Below are 23,133 nucleotides of genomic sequence, written 5' to 3'. Positions count from 1 at the left end.
ACAGGGCCAGTAAAAGCAATTAAAAACTTTGAACTTTATTACCATTTTGGAATACAAACTTGCAGGCCACAATAAAAAATACAGTTTATACAATGAAAAGACTGATCCCAAACAGTTTTTTTGTGCAGGTGTACTGTATGCATGGATGAAGTCGGTGCACAAGGACAGCTCGTTTAAATGGCGAGTCAACGGCCACAGTACCGCTTGAACTTAAAAGACGGTGGGTGCCGAGCAGAGTGGGACAATTTTCCAAAATCAAGACCATGGCCTGTTGTCACTACACTGTAAAACCATTAACGCATGATAACCCAAACAGAAAAAAATGTGTTTCAGTGCACCACAGTATCTAATTATAAAACTAAACACAAAACTGCTAAACTACCACAATCTGTGAACATATTTAGCCAAGACAAACAAAAATAATTTGTTTTACAGACATGATGCAGTCATTTACGGTGTGTGTAATTCCCACGGACAAATCTTGAAAAGCTGATAGTGCTTGTGCACACTTTCTGTTTCTTTTTTTTCCTTTTTGTAAAAAAAGCGTAGCATCTTAAGTCCAAAATTGTTAGACAAAAATACTGAACTAAAAACGAAAAACACCATAATACAGACATTGTACTTGAAACATCGCACACTCCTCACCAAGGCTGTTCTGAGACCAGCTGAAACTAACATGGTATAAGTAAGTAAGCTGTTGTCAAGTGAGGTATGAGTTTGCAGACCAGTGCCAGAGAGCACTAGGCCCGATTGCAGTATTCCGGGTTTTTATGTCCGAGTTTGTAGCAGCATAAGTTCTGTGGACAGATCACTGGACTGTGATCCGTTTTCCCTGACACGGAGAAGAAAAACCTTTCCAGAAGCACTACAAAAAAAATATACCAAGCCTTATTTTTTTTTTTAAACCAGAGAGCAGGCAAGACATTTCACAAACGTGAGATACAGCCTTGCTGTGGAAAAAAACAGAACATCCACTTGTACACCGTGGCCAACTCTAAAGAGGACGTCTACAGCGGGTAAGGATTTGAAAGATATGGAATGGTCCACCATTTCACACCTAGTCGAAAAACCATGAAACTAAAGAACTACTCAAGAACAGTCAGGTCAAAAGAAAAGAGAAACAAACAGCTTGTCAAAATGACGGGAGGGTCAGGTGCCGACAGAATGTGGATGGACATTAAACACGTCAGCCCTTGTGCTGTGATGCACAAGATGCAGAGCAATCAAGGTTCTCAGACCCGATGACTAACTATGGTCTTGCTGAGCGCTCGTATGTCTGTACGCATGTGTGTGTCTGTCTATGTTTTGTAATTATGTGAGACGTACCATAGCTCAGGGCTGTATTAAAGTGATGAAAACGTCACACTATACACAGTAAGGGTGACAATGTGACTCACAGAAGCTATACAAAGGTCAGTGGCACTAAGGCCTATAACAAGCTGGGGTTGGGGGGGGGTTCACTATGGCGACTCTTGAACAGACAGCCACTAGTTGTTGAAACATGTCCACAACAACGCGTATAGGGCCTCACAGCAATCTCTAAAAGCGTACTCAAGTGCAGGCGAGACAGGGTCTACCTTTAGGATTTATGATTATGTTTATGAAAATGGTTATGTTTAATTGGATGGAAAGGGGACAGAATGGACACCTAGGTTAAAAACAGTGGGACGATGGTCAGGGTTTCTGAAAGGTTGCACTGAGAATGCGGCAAAGAAATCCAAACACTACAATTTGCGCAAAAACATTACTCTTCCATCGAGAAAGTAAAGTGATAGGTGAATATTACTTTTGAATAACTACACAAAGCACATGAACACACCAAATGAAAAACAAAGAGTAGGTAAAGTCACCTTTGTCCAGTATAAAATGACATTAATAGTTCACACATCCAACCAACCAGCTCAGACTCAGATACTTGTATAGAAGAATTACAGAAAAAAGCAGAAAGCAGAAAAGCAAGTCCTGCGATCTGTTGCTTCTAAAAACTGTCAAATGCAGAGTATCTTATAACAGTAATCATTTTAAGCCTAAAAGACTCAAAACAACATTACCTTTACCTGGTGCACAGACGTTACCATTTGACATAAGATGCTAACCCAGAGTGAACAGGACTCCCATATACAAATATACACATACATACATACATACATACATGCCGTGATATATGTATGGATATACATAGTTGTGTCTTCCAGTGGTGTCGCAGGGGAAACGTCGAATGCATGAGTTCTGTGCGAATCCCCCCCTGTTTGAGCGCGCGCGAGAGTGTGAGAGCGGACAGAGGTTAATGGCAGGAGCGAGGTTAGGGTGGCTCTGGGGTAAAAGTGTTTCAGTCCAGATCTGGCTGGCAGGAAGCCGTCATATTGAATTATGAGGTAGCGCAAGTTGCACGGTTACTGTTCTTCCTCCTCCTCTTCCTCCTCCTCGGAGGATTCCTTCGAGGGCTCCTCCTCCTTCTCCTGGACAACATAAAAAATGAGGGGGGGGGGGGAGAGAGAACCCGCTTAGAATAATTACTTTCATTCATCAGAAGCCAAGTATGTGACTAACAGGCTTGTGTGTACGCCCTCACAGTGAGTGCTCTGCAACTAGAAACTACTATTAAAACCAAACAAAAACATAACACACCACACACAGACACACACACACACACTAACTAAATGTTTCCTGTGATCTGCAGACTTAATGGATCCCACATGAGTCAAAGTAGCAGTGAGTCAGACTGAGCTGTCGCAGACACCTCCCACCTCCTACCAGCCCGCCCACCCACTCTTCCTCCCTTAACACCCACACCACCTACACCGCCCACCTACCCACCCACCCGCCCGCCTGCCTGCCTGCCTGACGTTTGCCTCCGCCCCCACTGGGTCTGCTGCCTTTCATTCATAAAAACCAGTGGCCAGTTCCGTGGGTAACACGGGGTCATTCCACTCGGTGACTAAAGCGGGCCTTGGCACGGCCCCCAGGCAGCTGGACACCAGGAGCTGCTGCTGCTGCTGCTGCTGTGTGCTCTCCTCGTTCAAAAAGGAGTGGAAACGTGCGGGAGGGCAGAGCGCACACACACACACACACACACCGTTTTTTTACCCGTGAGTACACGGAACGGAATCCTGCCTCAGGGTTCACCGCAAGGCATTACATTTAAGCTGAGCGGCAGATATACGGTGGTAGGAGATCAGTCCATTCATTACGGATCAAAGTACTACTGAAATGTAGTATTTTGAAATGTTGGGGGGGTTGACTGTATTCAAGACGTTTTCAGTGCTACCGCAGCCAAACAAATACATAATAAATTCACGGAACACTCCACAAAACCCTACTACTTGAGCATGTGTAAAGCTAGAGCTCTGCTCTGGATTGAATGACCTGGAAGCTGGAAGGGGAAACAGGAAATGGAGACCTGCTTCAGCAGGGTGACTCAGTCTGGCAGAGCACTACTCCGTGGCCGTGACTCAAGACCCAGGGATTTCTATGGGCACTTTCTGAATGGGCTTTAAACATGTGAGGGAGGCAGGAGATTTGGAGGGGAGAGGGGAGAGGGGCAGGGGAGGGGGGGGGGGGGGGGGTATTCAGTTTCATGCTACAGGAATGTGTTGAAAAGGAAAGCTTGTGATGACTAAACAGTGAGTCTTCAAGGAAAGGGATGGTGGCGGTGGTGGTGGTGGGTGTGTGTGTAAAAGTTGTAGTGGAATTGAATGCTTCCTAAAATGACTTCATAACACACACGGAGAAGAGATTAATCGCCAAGGCCTCTTATAACAAACACAACCCATCTGTTGACATATTCACCCGGTGATTCAGCACGCACATGGCTGAAGCTACTGCATGCACACAACAAAATTCACACTGATGCTCCTCCACCATTGCTTCTTGCATTTGACATTACGCCACCAGCTTCCCATAAAAAAAATAAGGTAAGCACACATTACTTCTGCAGTATTAAGGTACCCCTCTATGCTACGTTACTATTTGCTTACCAATTACATGCTTCAAGCTCCAGCTTTCTAAAAATCAATGTGCAATACGTCTCGGGTCAACAAATGACTAATTAGCTGTTGAATAATATCTACGTTACTGTACGATGTGTGTGTGAGCAAAGGAGGGTCTGGAGTGTCCAAGGGGCTTCATGAAATCCCTCGCCTGATAAGCAGCCTAATGCAAATGTTTTCCGGCGTTGCCATGGGCAACAGCCCTCTACACACACACAAACACACCTTCAGGGCACTGAACAGCTCTGCAGTATGGGCGCGCTTGTTTAACAGGTGGTTCAATGAAAGGGATTTTGCATGCAACGGTCATATGATCAATGTAAGAAAGAAAAGAAAAGACAAATGCTGGGAGAGTAGGAGTGGAGGGGGAAAGTTTAGCCCTTACCGCCTTCTTGGGTCTTCCTCTGCGTTTCGTCCCTGCAGATGCTGGTGCCGTGGCTTTCTGTGAGAAGCGAAAGAGAGTGCAGAGGGGAATTAGGTCCACTGTCAAGTGTAGTTTCTCAGAGCAGACACTAGAGGGAGCTGGTATTTATATTTGCAGGCAGATGGCCTGAGGGCATTGAGTTCATCGGCTTTTATCTTGGAAAGGACAGGAACTGTTCGCGGGGCACTCCAGTTCGCCGGCCACCTGGTCTGGGGTTCAGAGACAGCTGGTGGGACCGGGCGCGCTCGACCACCGGCATCAGCCAACAGACCCTCACTTACACACATACACAAACAGACATACACACACACACACACACACTCACACAAATACACACTCAACTCACTCACTCTCACACACACACACACACACACACACACACACACACATATACACACACTGCACTACCACAATATAGTATACAGGACATATTGCTACAGAAGTGTGGGTGTGAGTGGGTGAGTTGAATGGGGGGAGGAGGGGGGGGGGGGGGGGTCAGCTGTTGTCATGACAACAGTAGATGGGAAAAGAATGAGTGGTGGGGAGCGAGAGAGGAGGAGCGCATGTGGAGAGGTGGGGGCTGTCAACTTGGAAACAGTCTAACTGGCTGTGCACCTGCAGCACAAAAACACACACACATACACACACACACACAGACAAACACATACACATGAATGCGCACACACATGCACACACTCTGCAGGCAGGAAACTCAAGGGCAGGAAGATAGGGAGAATAAACCAGCATCTGAGCATTTCAGTTTCATCTGAAGAGCTGTCGGTGAGGCAATCTCAGACAAAAGGATACACATGAGTAATTTCTGACACAGCTTCGGGGAAATTACTAAATGACAGTTAACCCACAAATTACTGCAGGACATCCTTTTTAACAACCAAATAAAACAGACAAACCATTGTGTGTAGAGTGCACTGTTCTACATACATTTTAGAGCTCAAATCAGAATGAAATAATAATAATAATAATAATAGAACATGAATTGTCTGCAGCATTACATGCATCACCTGCAGCCATCAGCTCCAGTTAGCTCTGCTAATGTGACCTGTATTTAACCGGGTTCTGCTGGATCAAAATACCTGGGCTTAATTGGATGTCTGAAAGGTGGCTGCTAAGCCTGTATTACAGAAACCAACTCAACCCGGCCCTGAGTGCACATGATGTCCTTAGGCAGACTGGCGGCTTGGACTTACTTTGCCCTTGGCGGCAGTGGAGGACTTGTTCTTGCTGCCCTTTGGTCTTCCTCTGGGCCGCTTAGGAGTCGGAGACCCACTAGGCTCCTGGAGAGAGAGAGAGAGAAGACGAGGATGGTTGGCGATGAGGATGACCAACCTTAAACCGAAACCCAAATCCACATCATGAAGCCCACATGTGACCAACGCACCATGCCATGCTGTGTCAATTTCTGCAAACACACAGTGTGTGTGTGTGTGTGTGTGTGTGTGTGTGTCAATCCTACGGGGTGTGACGTGGTCTGAATATTTCAGTGGGACCGGCAGTGTCTTCTTCCCCCATCTACATGACGTGGGCTCAGGCAGACACCCTGTGGCCACCCGCTGTCTCCCATGCAACGGAAAATGCCGAGGCCACCACAGCACGGCTTGAGTTAGGCCACAGAAGTGGATCTCCTTATTGCACACCATGCACGATGAGTAATAGGACAGAACGGATCGATGTAGACAGTACACTGATGCTGATTGCAGTGGTTGCATTCTTAGTTGACGCGGTGTTAAGATCCAGGCTGAGGTGTGAATAATCTGAGGCTTCCCAAAACTGCATCCAGGTTAATGTCCTTCCAGGACAGTAATGCACTAATCTATGCAGTGCTGAACTTAAGCGGAATTTTTCCTCAACAGTACACATTTGTGACACGGGGGACTCTTCAGCAGGTCTTGTGAACAAGAGTAGAATTGTAGAACTTTAACAGTTTAGCGCTCAAAAGACTTAACAGTTGACTGACATATCATGCAGGCTTAATAAAATAAAAGGATCTGAGCCAGTATTCTTCAGCCAGGCCTCCGAGTCAAACGTGGGTCACAATATGCAGTTTCTTTGGCAGACAACTTTGTTGCAACACAAAGAAAGCACTGTTCAAGGTCAGCGCAACTGACACCCGTTGCTACTTTAAGACCAACAGGTGGTACATAGTCATGGCTTGCCAAGTTCCATTAAGTGTATCAAGCACTTTGTAAAGGGGGCCGAGGCCAAGCGGAGACCAGAAATTGAGACGGGGCCGGTGCAAAAAAAAAAAAAAACTATGAGCACAAAAAAATTACATTAACTGCATGTTACCCAGCATGGTGGAGACCAACTAACAGACAGCAGGGAATGGGGCTTGTAGAGGGGGGGAGGGGGACAAAAGGAGGTAGAAGGGGAAGCACTGGCCACCCATGTTGATACAGTAGGCATGTAGTGGAGCGAGCAGTAAGCACATGGTGGGACCGAGAGACAGAGCATGCTGGGAGAGGAGAGGAGAGGAGAGGAGAGTGGGTGCTTGTGAAGGTGCTGGGGCGGAGACTCCAGTTTGGCAAGGCAGTATATAAAAGCGTGGCATGTGCAAACATGACTTATAAGGGCTTTCAGTTGATGAATGGAGTAGAGTGGAGTAGAGTGGAGTAGAGTGGAGTAGAGTGGGGGGGGGGGGGAGCGAGGGAGCGAGAGAGAGGGAGAGAGAGAGAGAGACCACAGACTTTGCATTTCCGTTTGAAAGAATGTACACAGAGCTTTGGGACAAACGGATATCTTCTTGTTGTTGTGCAGAACCTGTTGGGCTGTTCAAAAGATTCTGGAATATAACCTACACCAACAGTGAGCCACTTCCCCAACAGCCCAATGTTACAGGGGATTGTGGTATTATATCTGTATACAGTTTTACAAAGAAAATATCAATTTAAGTTAAACAATGGGTCCATACATATTTGAAGGTAGGACGGGTTTCCTTACACTCGCAGTCTAATTAAAGTGAACAGCATCAAGTCCTGCAACCCAACACCAGCAGTAACCTCTGTTTAGTGACAAGTCACAGCCCAGTCAAAGTGTGAGCCTCACTGACTGACCAACACTTATGTAACGCAGAGACAGACACTCGTGGCGGGTAAGTGTTGGTTTGAACGGTCCAGGTTGCATGCCACGGTCAACCTGCGGAGTGGGATGCCCATTGGAAATAAGCAGTGGGAGTATGGATGGGTGAGTGCATGCAAGCGGGATGGGGGATGAAGGACAGAATGTCCACTATTCGCACACAAACACGTCCAAAAAAAAAAGACATAGGCCTACAATGCATGACACATAAAGGTGCAACGCTCAGTTTGTCTACATGGAGAAAACATCATGGGCAATTGCATAGGAGAAAATTACCAAATAGTAAAAAAAAAAAATTCAGGCCTGAATTTGAAGTAGTCGGATATGACAAACTGAACAAGTGGGATTCGTACACGACTGTTAGTCCATAGAAACTATTACTTAATAATTCAATATTTGTACATAGGAAGATGACATAATAACGAAATCTTGGTCTATTAAGCACAAGGAGTTGTAATAACATAATGCAAAATACATCAGATGATGGTGCTATTTTAATAGCAACTAGGCCTATGCAAAATGTGGTAACCTTATCAATTCCAACACAAGATGCTACACACCTGTGGGTGTTTTCTTGGTCTCCCACGTCCTCTCTTCTCTGCTCCATCCTTCTCCTTCGGCGACACGGTATCCTTGGCGGAGTCACTCATGGTGTTGTATTATAAAACTACGAGAAAAGGATAAAAACATTTGATTCATACATCGCAATGTGTTACACGCAAAAGCCAATGCCCGCTACAAGCAGAGTGCACTAACCAAAGCAAACAAAACAGCTACTGTATTGACGATCACATGGTTTACCCCAACTATTTCAGCGACAAATGCCTCGCACTAGTAAGCTAGACGCAATGAAACATACACGCGTCATGCAGAAATAATGTAGGCTGTCGTAGCCTACCGTTGATTCATTCAAGTAGCCTACATAAGCCGAGCGGCTGCACTTAAATAGCCTTGACGTAAATAGCTGTCGCTGCTGAAGACAGGGTTATAGTCAAGAACTGATGTCAGGTGAGCCATGTAGCTACCGGCTTTCTCAATGTTGACAATATAGTTAAGGGCCACGGTCCCAACAAGATGACACAGGAAACACCAATCTTGACACTTTGGTGCAAACGCGTTGCAATATTTCATTACATACGAACGCAATCACCGATAAAAACAAAGGTTAAATCGACTCTACCTTAACGCACAGCAAAAATCCTCGCTGGTGAGCTAGCTACAGCAACGCTTGGAAATCAGTTGCTACGGATGCCCCGCAGTTCCAGCGCGGACCGGAATACGCAATCGAAAACACAGTACAAGCACAATACGCACAAACACCAAGCGAAGATTCTTGCCCCTTTAAATTCGTGCCGGGGTAGCTCATACGCGCACTGTTTCCGCTACTTTTAAGTAAGAACACGAAAATAACTGCTAAATAATGAGATGCTGCTTTCCTCAACACGTTTGTGCAACAATGTTGCGATAGCTTTAGTAATTCCTCGCAAAATGGAAACAAAGATAATCATTTGTTTAAAGAAAAGCAAGGTCGTCTTAGACAACGATTGATGCATAAATAGGCCTATGTCGAATTCTCCAATAAGTCATTGCAAATTCAGACCTTATAATAGCTATCATATCTAAATTAGCCAGTACTTTCTGATCAGATTTAAACGAAAAGGCGCCAGCGCCTTACCCGGGTTGGTCTTGACCTAATGCTCACGTCTTTGGGACTGAAAATATAAGAAGGCTACACAACCCAGCCCTTTAAATCCTTTTGCATTGGGAGGGGAGAGAGGATCACAGAAAGTAGGAAATACATAAATTACCAAATAAATTCACCCGGTCCAGGAGTCAATCCAAATTGTGCTAAAAATAGAGCACTGTGTCCTCCGAATGAAAGAAAAAAGGCGGCTGCCTAAGGGAGTTCTAGGGCAATTTAAGGGGGCTTCCTCACGGGAAATAGAACAACGGTGGGCGGAGATATGATAAGTAGGCAGGTCTTTCTGATATTTCCTTACCGTGTTTTCATTTCCCCGCCAAATTCTCCGGTGCTCTAACATGTAAATACATGGCCAGTGGAACAACAATGGACTACCGTGTACAGGTACAAATTCTGCAGCATTCGTTAATGTTGGATTTGGACTACCACAGTGCGGCTCACCTGTGCTCTAGCCTATTTAGAATCAGCCCCAGCTCTCCCTAATAGGCCTACTAAACATGTCTGGACCTACTACATTATTAACCAGAAATGATCAAATAAAGCATAAAAAAAATGTGCAAGTCCATGGAAATGTATTGAAGTTGTTCCCTGGCACTCATAGTTAGATCATCATACATGGCTTTAATTGGTTTTATATAGGCCTAGGCTACTGCAGGTTAACCGTGTTTCTGCAGACAACGGAATGCATAGACTAGACATAGCCTATTTAAGAGAGATCAATGCCCAGAGAGCTAAGTAGTGTCAATGTACATTTACACGTCAATTTAGCTCAGTGGGGAAGATATTGGGGAGAAACTGGGGAATGTCACACCTCTAAAGCATTCTTCTTATGATGGTTATCAGCCTTGCAAGACAATTAGGACAATTGAGGTAGCCCACCCCCAGTACACCTTTTTTTGGGAAAGATTCTTGAAAGATTGTAGTCTTTTAACTAATTCCCCTCATTCAAGCTTTACTCAAAAGACAATCTTTCAATAATCTTTCCCAGATTTGGTCAGTGTAAGGTAGGCTTTAGTAGCCTACTTAGGCTACAAGTTTAAGCCTACCTACACTGACAGACTTTGACAAGATTTGGGAAAGATTCTAGATTGTAGTCTTTTAACTAGCCTAATGCCCCTCATTTAAGCTTTACTCAAAAGACTACAATCTTTCAATAATCTTTCCCAAAGTCTGTCAGTGTAAGGTAGGCTTTAGTAGACAAAAACATTTCGTTTGCACTGCAATCAAAATTTGGCAAACCTGTATCAAAACCTGCATGAACTTTACATCATCTAACACTCTTTCAGTCTATTTCAAACACTGAGAAGTTTCTGTAACCATATTTCCTACCTAGTGCAGCACTTTCTCAGTGTTACCACAGTGGTCTTCAGAGATTCTGCCCTGCCCCAAAACCTCCCCCTGCTTATATCTACAATGGCTCCCTATTCCAGAAGTTTCATTCCCTGAGTCACTCACAAACACTGACACATCAGGACTCTAGGGGTTTGTGAGTAGGAGAAAAGAGCAAGGAGAAGAAAAAGAGATAATTATGTTGAAATGTACAGGAATTAAATTGAAATAATTTGAGGCAAACAAAAAGTGAAACTAATTCAGGAAAAACTGGTATTTGGGGTTCTCTTCTAATTATTTGAAAGTTACCTACATGCTGATTTGTCCATGCCTATATTATTTTTCATTGTAGAATTGTGTAGAATGCATGAGTGTTTTCTGTAATTTTTTACTTTATAAACTTTCAACGTTTTAATCATCCCAAAACACTAGTAAAGTTATGTTCATGTTTATGTATGATTCAGCTCTATACATTGTTGCAGTATATTGTATTATTTGACAACTACATATTTATTTCTTATATTAACAACATGTCTTTCCTTTCGTTGTAGTTGCATTATTTTGGCATCAATACCCATAGACAAATATATTTATTCAACCACTAAGTTGTTGGTGTGGCAGATGAGAGTGTATCTCTCTTGTGGGCTGATTCAGAGAGAGAGAGAGAGAGAGAGAGAGAGAGAGAGAGAGAGCTAGAGAGAGAGACCACAGCATGAATGAAGAGCCGCACACTTTTTTCTCAATGAGTCCAATGTTCTGCCCAGCATGTGCTCACATGGTAAGCCAGCGCTTCTCTCTTTCTCTCTGCTCCTCACTCCCCCTCTCTTTTACTCCACAGACTTCCTTCCTTTCTTTCTCTTTGCTTCCCCATCCCCCATCCCCCAACTTGCCATATTCCTTCCTCTGTGTGGAATTCAGCCTGCTAACTGAAACGTCTATGGAATGTCACCTCTAACTGTATAGGAAACAAATGATTCAGTGTAGTAAATAAACAACAACAACAACAACAATAATGAAAACAAAAACAACAGCAACATGTTACATTTACAGTATGTAGCACTTTATGTAGACACCCAAAGTGTTTTACAGTAAAGATTTTAAAAAGTTTTCTGAAAAAAAAGGTTAGCTGAAGTTATTCCTAGAAAAAAAAAACAATTCCAAAAATGTAGAGTACTAGCCACTCCTTGCACCTTACAAAAATGACTAAATTGCCCATATTTCAGAAGCACTTAGGGAAAGCGTTTCTTTGGAAGCGAGCGACAGCAAAAGACAGCAAACCAAGCTCCCTGTAGTCTCTACAGATATCTGTCTGCAGCAGCGTTTGGGGTGTGGGAATCCCATTAGACTTTGGGGTGGTCTTGGCCCACTGTGGCATGAGAACGCCCACTCCACCCCCACCACCTCTCTTCCTCCAACCCCACAACCCCCCACACCCTCCCTCCCTCAGACTTTCTTCCACCCCCCCCCCACCCCTCTCTCTACACTCATCCACCTTTGCTGTTCCTCCAACACTTTTCCTCAACCCACTCCGCCTGTCCATTTTTAGGCCATTTGCTAACCGCAGCGCTTTGCCGCCAAACCAACTAACAGATGTTGGTCAAAAACATCCTATTCCTGCACCATGCCTGGGTTTCCCCCTTCCCTGTGAGTAGTATCTGGCTCTGGCTGCTGGAAGTGGAAATGAGTCATACACACACACACACACACACACACAGCCTGGGAGAGGGAGAGAGAGAGAGAGAGAGGGAAGGACAGAGGGGAAGAGAGAGAGGGAGGGAGGGAGGGAAAGAGAGAGCTGCCAGATAGGCATAGCTCTAGAAAAGAAGGAAGGGCGATCAGAGCCACACTTGAGGAGGAGGAGGACGGGGGCGGAACACTGTCCTTTTTTCCTCCTTTCTCTTCCCTTTTTTCCCCCTCAGGGGGCGGATGGTGAGGAGGGCCTGCTAGATCAGGGGACAGGGACAGGCCTACCATTTTTTCGGAGCTGATTCACCGTACTCGCACATGACTCCTCTCTGACTCACACACAAACACAGGAAGTGGCGTGTGTGTGAGAGAGATTGTGTGTGTGTGTGTGTGTGCGCGCGGAAGGTTCAACAAATGCAACCGTGTGTGAGTCCTCACTTGGCCGCGAGGCATCAGTAGTGTAATAACAATTCTTCCGTGTGGATGTAGGGGACCAACACCAGCGCCCACATCAGCTCAGGTCATCTGATACATGTGTTCCGATCCACGATGCTTCTAGAATTGATTTGAAGGATGTGGTGAGCTTGGTCAAAACAACAACAACAAATATTCATTTACAACATTCTTAATAATAAAAAAGAGGTAGCTGAGCTATACTCCCAATAATTTTATATACCCAGGCAAAAGTTGGTGAAATAATGCCATTTAATTGTTGTGAGCATTTGGTATATAAAGTGGTTTGGTATTACAGGTACAGTATGTTGAAATGAATACAGCACTGACTGTCATTTCTAGTACTGTGTTTCATAATTTATAGTGCTATGTTTCTTCATGCAGCCACCTGACACTTTTATCTGCTATAGTTATTTTATCATTTTTATTATGCTGTAAGCAAAGGTCAACACTTTATCAGTATGTCAACACTCTCTGGACTCACTCCGTCACTTTGAAGTTGCGGTTGCGCATTCCTTTTGCTGGTCATGAGAGTGATAAAACATTAAGTAGATGACCGTTTAGACTATGGATGAACAAGGCATCGCACACACACACACTGGTCAGTAACAAGAATATCTGAATGCACACCAAAAATTGCAATTACTATGTCACATCTCTTGAAACCAGTAGGCTATATCTATTCTACAACACAATTGTGGATTCCTGTTTGCACTAACAATAGATTGTTAAGTCTACGTTCAGTTGAGATGTACTTTACAATGGGTTTTCTATTACACTTAACCTTGGACTGTTGTATACTTTAAGGAGGTTTGAGATGAGTCAGCTCTGTGAGCAATGGGAGGGAAAGTACCCAAATCCCAATCTCATGTGGCTTGTGTTTCTCGAAGGTGAAAGAAATACTTTGTCTGTTTGCTGACCCCCCTGTGACCTCACCTGATATCAGAAACAAATATTTCCAGTGTAGAGAGGCCAGATGCATTATTGGGTCAGTATAGGTCTGTTCTTATCACAAATTAATATCGTATGAATAATTCTACACAAATATATTGACGTTGTACATTCACTTTGCTCCACAATGCTCTTTTGTAATGCAAAAAGCTTGCAATCGATTTGGATATTGGCCTACATAATAATTAAGTCCTTTTTAAATATAGCCTGCTTGGTAATTATTTGGCGACTTTGGTGGCCTACGCGTTAATGACGATGATGGGAACGGGGAGACATTGCCTGTATCAGTGAAAGCTCAATTTGACCTCATTAAAAAGTCTTAAACGACCCTTTCATCTGGTGACATCTAGTGGTGAATATAGGGAAAGTAAATACCAATCTTCAGCCCATAGGCTATGTTGCTATGACACTCTTATTTTGCGCGTATCGAGTGAACGTTGCCATAGCACGCAACATGATTTGGTGAAGCGCATTGAATAGTCCTGATTGTGGCTCCATATCTGTGTTGCATGTGTTTGAAAAACAAATGTATAAATGTCTGGGACTTCACATATTCGTACTTTCAATACCATGCAACAGTTAATAGCAGTACCATAAGCGTAGGCCTACTCTTCTCTGCTGACGTTCCAACACGCGCTATAATGCCCTGGATCGGCAAGTTGGTTGGTAACGCAAATTGCTAATTGCTTTTAGATACTAAGACATAGCCTATAGACTATTAATGGCCAACTTCTTCACAAACTAATTTAAAGCTGTTTTTAGTCGTAGCTTGGGCTGTTTTGAAGGAAAAAACACATTTATTTTCTTTGCTTGTTCATAAAGTTAGTTCTGAGGTGTTCTTTTTTCAAACTCTGATAGGGCCTACTGCTAATGAAGTTCATTGTGCACACATGTCCTTTCACATGCCCTCGCGGGCAAGAAGAATGCGTGCGCACAAAGAAACCAAAGAAGAGCAGCTCTTCACCGTTGCCACGGAAACCCATTCTCTGCAGGAGATTCTCGTCTAATGTCAGCCACAGAGGAATAGGATTGCTCTTCACGACAGGTCCAACAGATGGCACTGCACACCAACACACTGACCACATAGTAGCTTACATGGTAAAATAATAATGTGTTGAGCTGTAGTGATTTAGATAGCATTTGTTTGTATATTTGAACTGAATATGAATGCCAGATCCTCTAGGCTATTTTTCTACGCAACAGTGCAGTTGAAATAGGCTACAGCTGGATAAGCAAGACTTTGCCCTTTGCACTTGGAAGTGGCACAGCAAGTATGGATCATTTATATGTTGTGGCTATGTTTGCATTGGTGACATAATGCAAAGAGGGAAAAAAGAACACAACAAGTAAGAGAAAGAGAAAAGGACAGAATGTAATTATTTCTATGAACCACTCCCCTGTTTCACCAAACTCCCCAAAACTCCTCAGACCTCCCCTCATGATGAGCGCAGCCTCACATCCCATCTGTTCCACATTAAGAGCCAGAGAATCAAAGAAGACACTTTGACAGGTGAGTGTAACCTTGAGTGACTGTGTCTGGGGTCTTGGACAGGGCTTCTGTGCGCTGTAATCAATGAAAATGACCTTGGTGTTGGGGCATCTGGTATTTCAGAGAGCCTCTCCATCCGGCGTGGGCTCTGATTGATCTGAAGCGAGTGGGTACCCCTGCGCCTGCTCTAAACCCATCCCTGAGCCTGTCTAGCAGCTGTCACTGTCAATGCAGACTGAGAAGCACACATGCCACCTAAGCAAGCCACTCTCTTCAGGGGCATACTATAAAGGGCTATTATCACATAGTGTTCCTCTTTACAACTATCAAACTGAAATTATGTTGTAAAGTGTTAAGGTTCAGTTCAAGGGAATATGTCATTTTTCATCTATTTAAAAGGCCCTAACAATATTGATGTTCCACTGCAATTATTAAAGAGAAATTATACTCCAAGATATTTCTCATCAAGAAAAAATCAGACAAGCCTGCCCACATATGATTCACATAAGATTTTTGGAGTCTGTGACCTGTGACTAACCCTGGCTTATGTGGATAGAGTTTCAATTTGTTCACGGTGTTCTGCAAGTTAGTTATGATGAGGAAGGTCATAATGCAGGCTATGGATCAGTAAACGGTTTCAAAATGGTGCACTGACTATGTGCTCAACATTTAATTACTGTTCAGCCTCGAAGAGTCTTTGTATCTAATTTTCAAACAACTGTTGAAGATAGAAAGTGATACAACAATTTGTACGGGCTGATAAACTAATAATAATACGCTAATGAAAGCATTAATTACACAATGAAAACATCCACCTGCAGATGAACTGTATCAGAGTTTAATCATCCATTGATATGCAAAGGTTAAAATGGATGCCCTGTGTCCTCCCGAGCATGAAAGTATTGTAGAGTATTAGTATCTTATATTGACCAATTACATCCCGTTACTCCATCACTCCATGCAGAACTGCCAATATCCCAGCCATCTAGAGAACTTTGGCTCTGTCTAGAACCGAGACCACGCCGTATCAGCCTGACACTGGGTGTTGGGTGGCAGCGTATTGATGAATGTTTAGGATTGCTGAAGACGGCTTGAGGTAGCCATGCCTCAAGGGCTGGTGGCTAGATGGATTAGCCCATTTGTAATTCAGAAAGGCCCTGGGCAGCATTAACTATTAACGTGTGGTTATCTGTGGGTAATAGCACTCCATGCTTGGAAAAATACGCCCCCTCCCTCCCCCCTGGGGAAGTTTACAACCATGGGTCCACTAAATGCCACCTGCCTGTCTTATTGCCACTCCGTTGTTTGTGTTTATATTATCACTGCAGTGAAGCATTTGCATGACTTGCGGCTAACAATCGCATTTGCAGTACTCAATGACAAATGTAATTTCATAGTAGAAAAGGCCATGCATAATAAAGACCCTTGCATGAAAAGAAGGGGGCTAACAGAGTCATAACACTGAGCCTATTGCATCACCATTCGGCAGGGTAATAACTTTGCAAAACAACCGCCAGAAACACTTTGGCCACTGGAGAAGTTCTCTAAACGCACCTCAAAAGGAATTCAGCCCCTTTTGAATTCTTTTACCTTGAAGTATGGCCACGGCATCAGACATGCTATCATTCCCATCCTGTCACCGGGGTGAAGTGTGACCTTTCCTCGGAGAGGCCCGGCCTAGACAGGTCGAGACTAGGGGTACAAGAGGAAGTCATTCATCCAAGTGGCACTTAGGGACTGGCACAGGGACTCCATGGCATTACAGCTTCCTTCTGAATAAATCATCCTATTAATCCATTTTGCAGTTGAAGCCCAATTAACCACAGGGAAGGGAGCTTCTGAATGCATTTAAAGCCCATGATTAATTACTCTGAAATGCAAAGGCAAAGGGCAGTGCTAAAACTATTGCTTCACACCGTCTTCACATATCCATCTTGTTGCTGCTGTGTGCCACATTTGCATGGAGAAAAGGTAGCAGAGCATGTATGCTTACAGACCATCAGCAAATATCACACACACACACACACACACACACAAACACACACGCACACACGCGCACACACACACACACACACACACACACACACACACACACACACACACACACACACACACACACACACACACACACGCACAAACGCAAACACTCAGTGCAACACAGTTGAATGCTAATTTTCCAAATGTCCATTCCAGACTAGTCGATGCAGAGCACTCTTTTAATGTGTAAGTGGCCCCAAATAAGGCAGTGTGCATACAAAATGTACCCACTTGTGGCACGTCAGCAAAAAACAGTAGCTTTCCCTCACAGCCTGTCCTCATGAGTGCTAAACTGGTAGTCTGGAGCCAGCTGAATTACAGTAAAGCAACCTAAAGCAATATGGAGCCACCGCAAATGAGCGATATCACTTAAAGAGAATAATGCTGATTGTCATTTTTTTCTGTCACTATCATTTAATACTCTAAGCATAAATGGGCTTAACAGGCTGTATTACAGTAAAACAAAAATGACATTTGTATTTGATCGCTATTAGGTTTTCTGCTCGCATGGCACATTCTAGTGAGTCACATTATCACATTACAGATTTTTCAAATATTTATTTATCAAATTAGAGTCTCTTCGCCCGCTAGACTGTGTTTGGCTCTAATTTATAATAACGATATAGGCTAAGACAATAAACAGTCAGATGAATACTGTTTTAAAAGGAGGGAGTTGACTGTGCTTGCATCCTGATCAGTCCCATGGCATCTTCGCAATTCATTTAACATCCTGCCGGTGCAATCATTTTAGTGTTAATGTGTTTACATACTCTGAAAGCACTGGACAGTGCCAGTCCAGCACCACAGGGTGTACATTTTGACCCACCAGACTGCCTCTCCTCCTCCTTCTCCTCCTTCTCCTCCTCCTCCTCCTCCCAGGATCCGTGGCTAAACCTGTCCATGCTGTATTTCTCCTCATTGTGATACAGCCTTTAATTGAACATAAAAAGGTGAAGAATGAAGTGGAACGGAAAGGTTAATGGGACTCGAACAAAGGGCAAACACCGCAGGAAGGCTCAGCCGTACTGTAAGTGTCACCTCAAGTCTTCACGTCAAAGGCCCGACAGAGCAGAGGAACCAATTAAGCGCGGCCTTGATGAAGCTGCCCTCAGGAAGAGCCAGTGGAGGGCCTTTGTTTTGACCGAGATTACAGACTTCTCTGATCTCGCATTTTATAATGACTCCGAAATATATATCAACCCCGCTCGCCTTTCAAAAGGATCTGAAGGCAGCGACTGTAGTCATGGAAAGGTCATGGGTATTGCTGCGAAAAGGAAAAGGGGAAATAGGCTGAGAGATATGCAAGGTTAGCTGCATTTCTTAGTGCATTCATTCAGTAATTAAATACACGGCTAATTAGATATTACAAAACCATCCTCAGAATGCGTGAAAATGTGTAATATCGTCAGCGATTAAGTGCCGGCTTATCTAGTTTCCTTAGCATGCTCTCTTTATCATCTATATCATGCAGTGATTAGCTTACATAAGTAAGATCAAAATGAGATCATAGTGGTACATTTGTGTAACTTGATTACAGCACTGCTCAAGCCCTGTGCTTTTAGGTCTATAGTTCTCCAGTATCCAGGGTAATGATAACAATGGTTTAGTTGCCACAGCAAAATGTTGAAAATTGGATTATTTTCACACAATGTGCCAGTACCATACATTGTATTACTTTCCTCTGAGAGACCAACTGTGTGTACTGATAACGAAGGCAGAGGCTACTGGAAAGCAAAAAGGGTGTGTTCAAAATCACAGCATTCCACTTGGAGGCTTCTTATCTGGTTAATTCAAGAATTAAAACACATACTGCTGCGACCTGAAGGAGGAATTTTAAAATGTTATTAGTTTGCGTTCCGCAAGCCTAATCTCAGTTGTGCTTGTGTCCTTGCAGCTATGTGCATCACTATGGATGTTTTCTCCTCATCAGCCAAGTAATTTCTGACATTTCTAACTCACGTCTACGAATTGGAACCTGAATGGAAGCAAACACAAAAGAAGGACCCCCTCTCTGGGATGTGTGGGCATATATAATAAGTGTATGTGTGTGTGAGTGAGAGAGAGAGAGAGAGAGAGAGAGAGAGAGAGAGAGAGAGAGAGAGAGAGAGAGAGAGAGAGAGAGAGAGAGAGAGAGAGAGAGAGAGAGAGAGAGAGAGAGAGAGAGAGAGAGAGTGCGTGTATTAGGTGTTGCTTGAAGTTCAGGAATAAGTTCTATGAATAAAATCATACAGCGCCAAATCATGTAGACCCACTGTGTGTGTAAGTAGCACATGTGATACCCCTCCATCCTCCATCTTTCATGCTGACTGCAACATGTGCACTCTTACTGGTGACCTATAGTCCAGTTAAGCTGACTTTGAGAGGGGTAAGATGATCTGAGCCTAATAGATGTATGGGCATCTATGTATGTTTGGGGAGGTGTCTGTGGGGAGTGATAGATGTCACTGTGGTGTAGATGAGTCTGGTCAGAGAGATTAATGAATAATGTGTGTGTGTGTGTGTGTGTGTGTGTGTGTGTGTGTGTGTGTGTGTGTGTTTGTTTGTGTGCATGTGTGTGTGTGTCCGTGTGTTGTGTTATTTACTTAGTGATGGGTTCTGAGCACCAAGAGTCAGTGATTGAGCAGGTGGTTGAGTCTGTGGATAGTGATGTGCTGCTGGTGGGACGGGAGCGGTTATGGATTCCTGAACTAGCCACTAATGGCTGCCATATATTCAGAGAAGAAGACACCAGTGTCATCACTAGAGATAGATGGTGAACGGAGGGGGAGGCGTACAGTGTTGAAAATGGATCCTGATAGACTTGGTGTTGACACCTTTTTCTAGCATTGATAATCAGGGGGGAAAAAATCTGAAAATGATTATCGATGACTGACGTTTTTTTTTTCAGATAGAAACAAAGAGAAGTGAATAAATATAGACCAGATCTGTTCACTATCCTAATTACGAAGAGTTTATCAGTATTCAGTGTCATATTAAGGAAGCACCACTAGATGGAGTTGTATTTCCCTTACGGATTGTGAATGAGCTGTCAGGTCAGTTTCATCATAAATAACTGCACTGAACTAGCCTAGCACAAAAGTGGTTGAGCAAGATAATGTAATAACCATAGGCCTTTAGATTTTATACCATATGGTCTCCAAAAGCTATTCTTACACACTACATGAAACGAAGGGCTACATGGATGAATAGGAAAGCATATAGTGTATTTGGCATAAAAGGCTGGCTAATCTAGTACGTCAATGCCTTTAAAGTATATAAAATAAACCTTGATGAAATAATGTGCCACACTGCCAATCAATAGTTGATATTATGATATTATGAAGTTGACATGTTGACATCCCTGGATCACAGTACATGATGATGGTATGGTTGCTGCTACCGCAACTTGAGATGATGGAATATTCATTCTTCCAAATGGTTTCAAAACAGCTCCGGTGCTTTATTGATCCCAGTAGTCTAACACACATAACAGAAGATTTCCATTGCAACCACACCCACAACATCTGTCTCTCTCTCTCTCTCTCTCTCTCTCTCTCTCTCTCTCTCTCTCTCTCTCTCTCTCTCTCTCTCTCATTCACACACACACACACACACACACACACACACACACACACACACACACACACATTAGAAGTTATGTTGGCGATCACAAAAGATCACTGGTTCTCACACTGGTCATTGGAGTCTTTGGTCTGTCTCCTACTCCACAGCCTTATTTGGTGTTCTCAGAGGAGAGCTGGCTATACTCACAATCTGCAGTTGGAGGGGACACCAGATTACAAGTTTGGGGGTACTGAGGTCGCAGACTATTAGGACAAGGTCAGCATGGAGCAGAGAGGGGCTGTGGGATAATTAACATTCAGTGTTGAGAATGGGTGCTGAGGGTAACAAGCTATTAGAGGAGAGAGAAGAGCAAGTGCAGTAGAGGTCTAGTGTGAAGGCACTTATTTGATAGGATGTAAATCTGTGTGTGTGTGTGTGTGTGTGTGTGTGTGTGTGTTTGTGTGTGTGTATGTGTATTTGTGTATGTGTTTTAAACTTGATTTTGCATGCAGCATGTATTGCTTAACATTCATTGGCATTCACACTTTCAACCTCTGCATGGTGTGTGTGTGTGTGTGTGTGTGTTTGAGAGAGAGAGAGAGAGAGAGAGAGAGAGAGAGAGAGAGAGAGAGAGAGAGAGAGAGAGAGAGAGCTTGTTTGAGGTGGACTTTTTTTGCTCCTTCTCTCCCACTCCCATGTTAGTGTGTCAGGACGGTCACACAGCATGCGTGAGGAGCGCTGTGTGACCAGGCGGCGTCACAGGCGCACATGCAGGCTGCATCTGGAGTTTTTCCCACTTGCGTTTGTTTTCTTTGTGTGCAGTGTGGAGGACAGCAAAATGAAACGAGCGAATGCACTGGTGATCTTATTTACATGCTGTTTGTGTGAATGGCCAATGTGCAGAGCAGTGAGAGCGGCGGATAGCGGCGGGAGCTGTATGTGTGTAAGAGGCGTTATGATTTTTGGGGTGCTGGTTTTCCCTCCGATTGTATAATGAGAGCTTCAGATTGAAGGCAGCAATAGACTGCTGTGAGTGGGGAGTGGGTTTTCTGTAGAATAATAAGCCAGAAACAGAAGGACTGAATTGCATAACAGACTCACAGACTATTTCTTAAGTAAATAACAAAATAAGGCTGTCAGCGGCATGACAAAACATGACTCTAAATGGGCACTATTGACACTAGCCAATGCAGTCTCCCACTGATCTAATTTAGCTCTGGACCATACATAACCTTTTGGGTAATTTTCTGTGTGTCTGACAAGAAGCCATTCACCCAACTCAGTGACCGACAATCTTTTTGATTATAAACCACATCAATCAAAAAGCTCTTGCCTTTAGCCCTCCACATACGGCGAGGAAAATACCACGCCTTTTCTTTTGCTGAAAAGCCTCGCGGTGTCCTTTTATATTAACATTTGCAGTCCTATGATTCTTTCTTATGAGATGTGACCCCAATTATGCATGTGTTTTGCACCACAGTGGTCTATTGGTCATGTGCAGTGCAAGCAAATAATGCAGCAAAAATTAAGCACATCACATCACCCAGTTTGGAGTGCTTTTAGCCATGTGCAGATGATGGTGTGGCATCGTGTTTTACTGTAAGGCATCCACGATTTTTTTTCTCTGAAATACCGTGAAAGCCGCGAATTCCATCATGCCATGCATGTCATTTCCCGTGCAAGGTGGGAATGAATGCCATTGCATTCAAATCTGATCCCATTTGAAACGAACCACCCTTCAAGGCCGAACAAAGAGGACGAGGTAGCATTGTCAGAAGACCATAAATCAGGACAGCATCTTGGACACGGAGAAGCTTCTGGATAAAATACCTGCTGCTCAAACCCAAGTGGGTTTTATTGCCTTGGTGGTTGTACTGTACATGGTGATGGCCTCACCAAGGTCACAGACCTCTTTTACATCTGATATTTGGTGAAGCCTACCCTAGGCTTTGCAGGGAGGCATTTACGAGGTAACCACAATCCCTCCCTCCCTCATTGATCCAAATCTGGTGGTGTATAGGCTAGAGCACATGCAATCACTATTATCTGCAGACACATCAGATTAGGTAGCTTTTAGAATAAGTGAGTAGGTGGGCATAGATTGCAGACCTACTCCTGTAATACACCCTGTGAGGATAGACACAGCACACCCGTGAAAACTGGTGAAGACTATAGTGGACATCCAGGCTTTCTGCAGATGCCTGAGAGAGTGAGTGTGTTGATGGGCCAGCTGCTGCGTGTTGTGTCCACTTGAGGTCATCACTGAGGGTGGGTGACCCCAAGGAATTTAAGGCTGCAGAGACGGCACAGCATTCTCATTGATGTACAGTAGATGTGGATGTGAGCCGCTGTGTCCTCCCCAAATGTTCAAAGATGCTCGATGTTCGATGCTGTTGTAAAATCCAGCACAAACATAACCCTTGGCCACATTTTG

At 43.9% G+C, this 23,133-nt stretch overlaps 1 protein-coding gene across 6 annotated transcripts; it reads right to left on the bottom strand.

The window, feature by feature from the left end:
* Positions 1-14: 14 nt before the first annotated feature.
* hmga1a (high mobility group AT-hook 1a) lies at positions 15-9,439 on the bottom strand. 6 transcript variants are annotated; one of them, XM_062541601.1, is made up of 5 exons: positions 9,318-9,439; positions 8,070-8,176; positions 5,622-5,708; positions 4,375-4,431; positions 15-2,459 (listed from the first exon to the last, which is right to left on the bottom strand). In XM_062541601.1, the coding sequence occupies exons 2-5, from the start codon at positions 8,157-8,159 to the stop codon at positions 2,394-2,396; spliced, it is 300 nt and encodes a 99-aa protein (XP_062397585.1). In that variant the 5' UTR covers positions 8,160-8,176; positions 9,318-9,439; the 3' UTR covers positions 15-2,393. The 6 variants fall into 6 exon arrangements, with proteins under 6 accessions (XP_062397585.1, XP_062397587.1, XP_062397586.1 ...); XM_062541603.1 differs by having other exon boundaries at positions 9,185-9,322; XM_062541602.1 differs by lacking the exon at positions 9,318-9,439 and adding an exon at positions 8,690-8,814.
* Positions 9,440-23,133: the final 13,694 nt, after the last annotated feature.

The sequence above is a fragment of the Sardina pilchardus genome, chromosome 7 (assembly GCF_963854185.1).
Source record: "Sardina pilchardus chromosome 7, fSarPil1.1, whole genome shotgun sequence".
Lineage (NCBI taxonomy): Eukaryota > Metazoa > Chordata > Actinopteri > Clupeiformes > Clupeidae > Sardina > Sardina pilchardus.
This window is presented reverse-complemented; position numbering and strand designations above follow the sequence as displayed.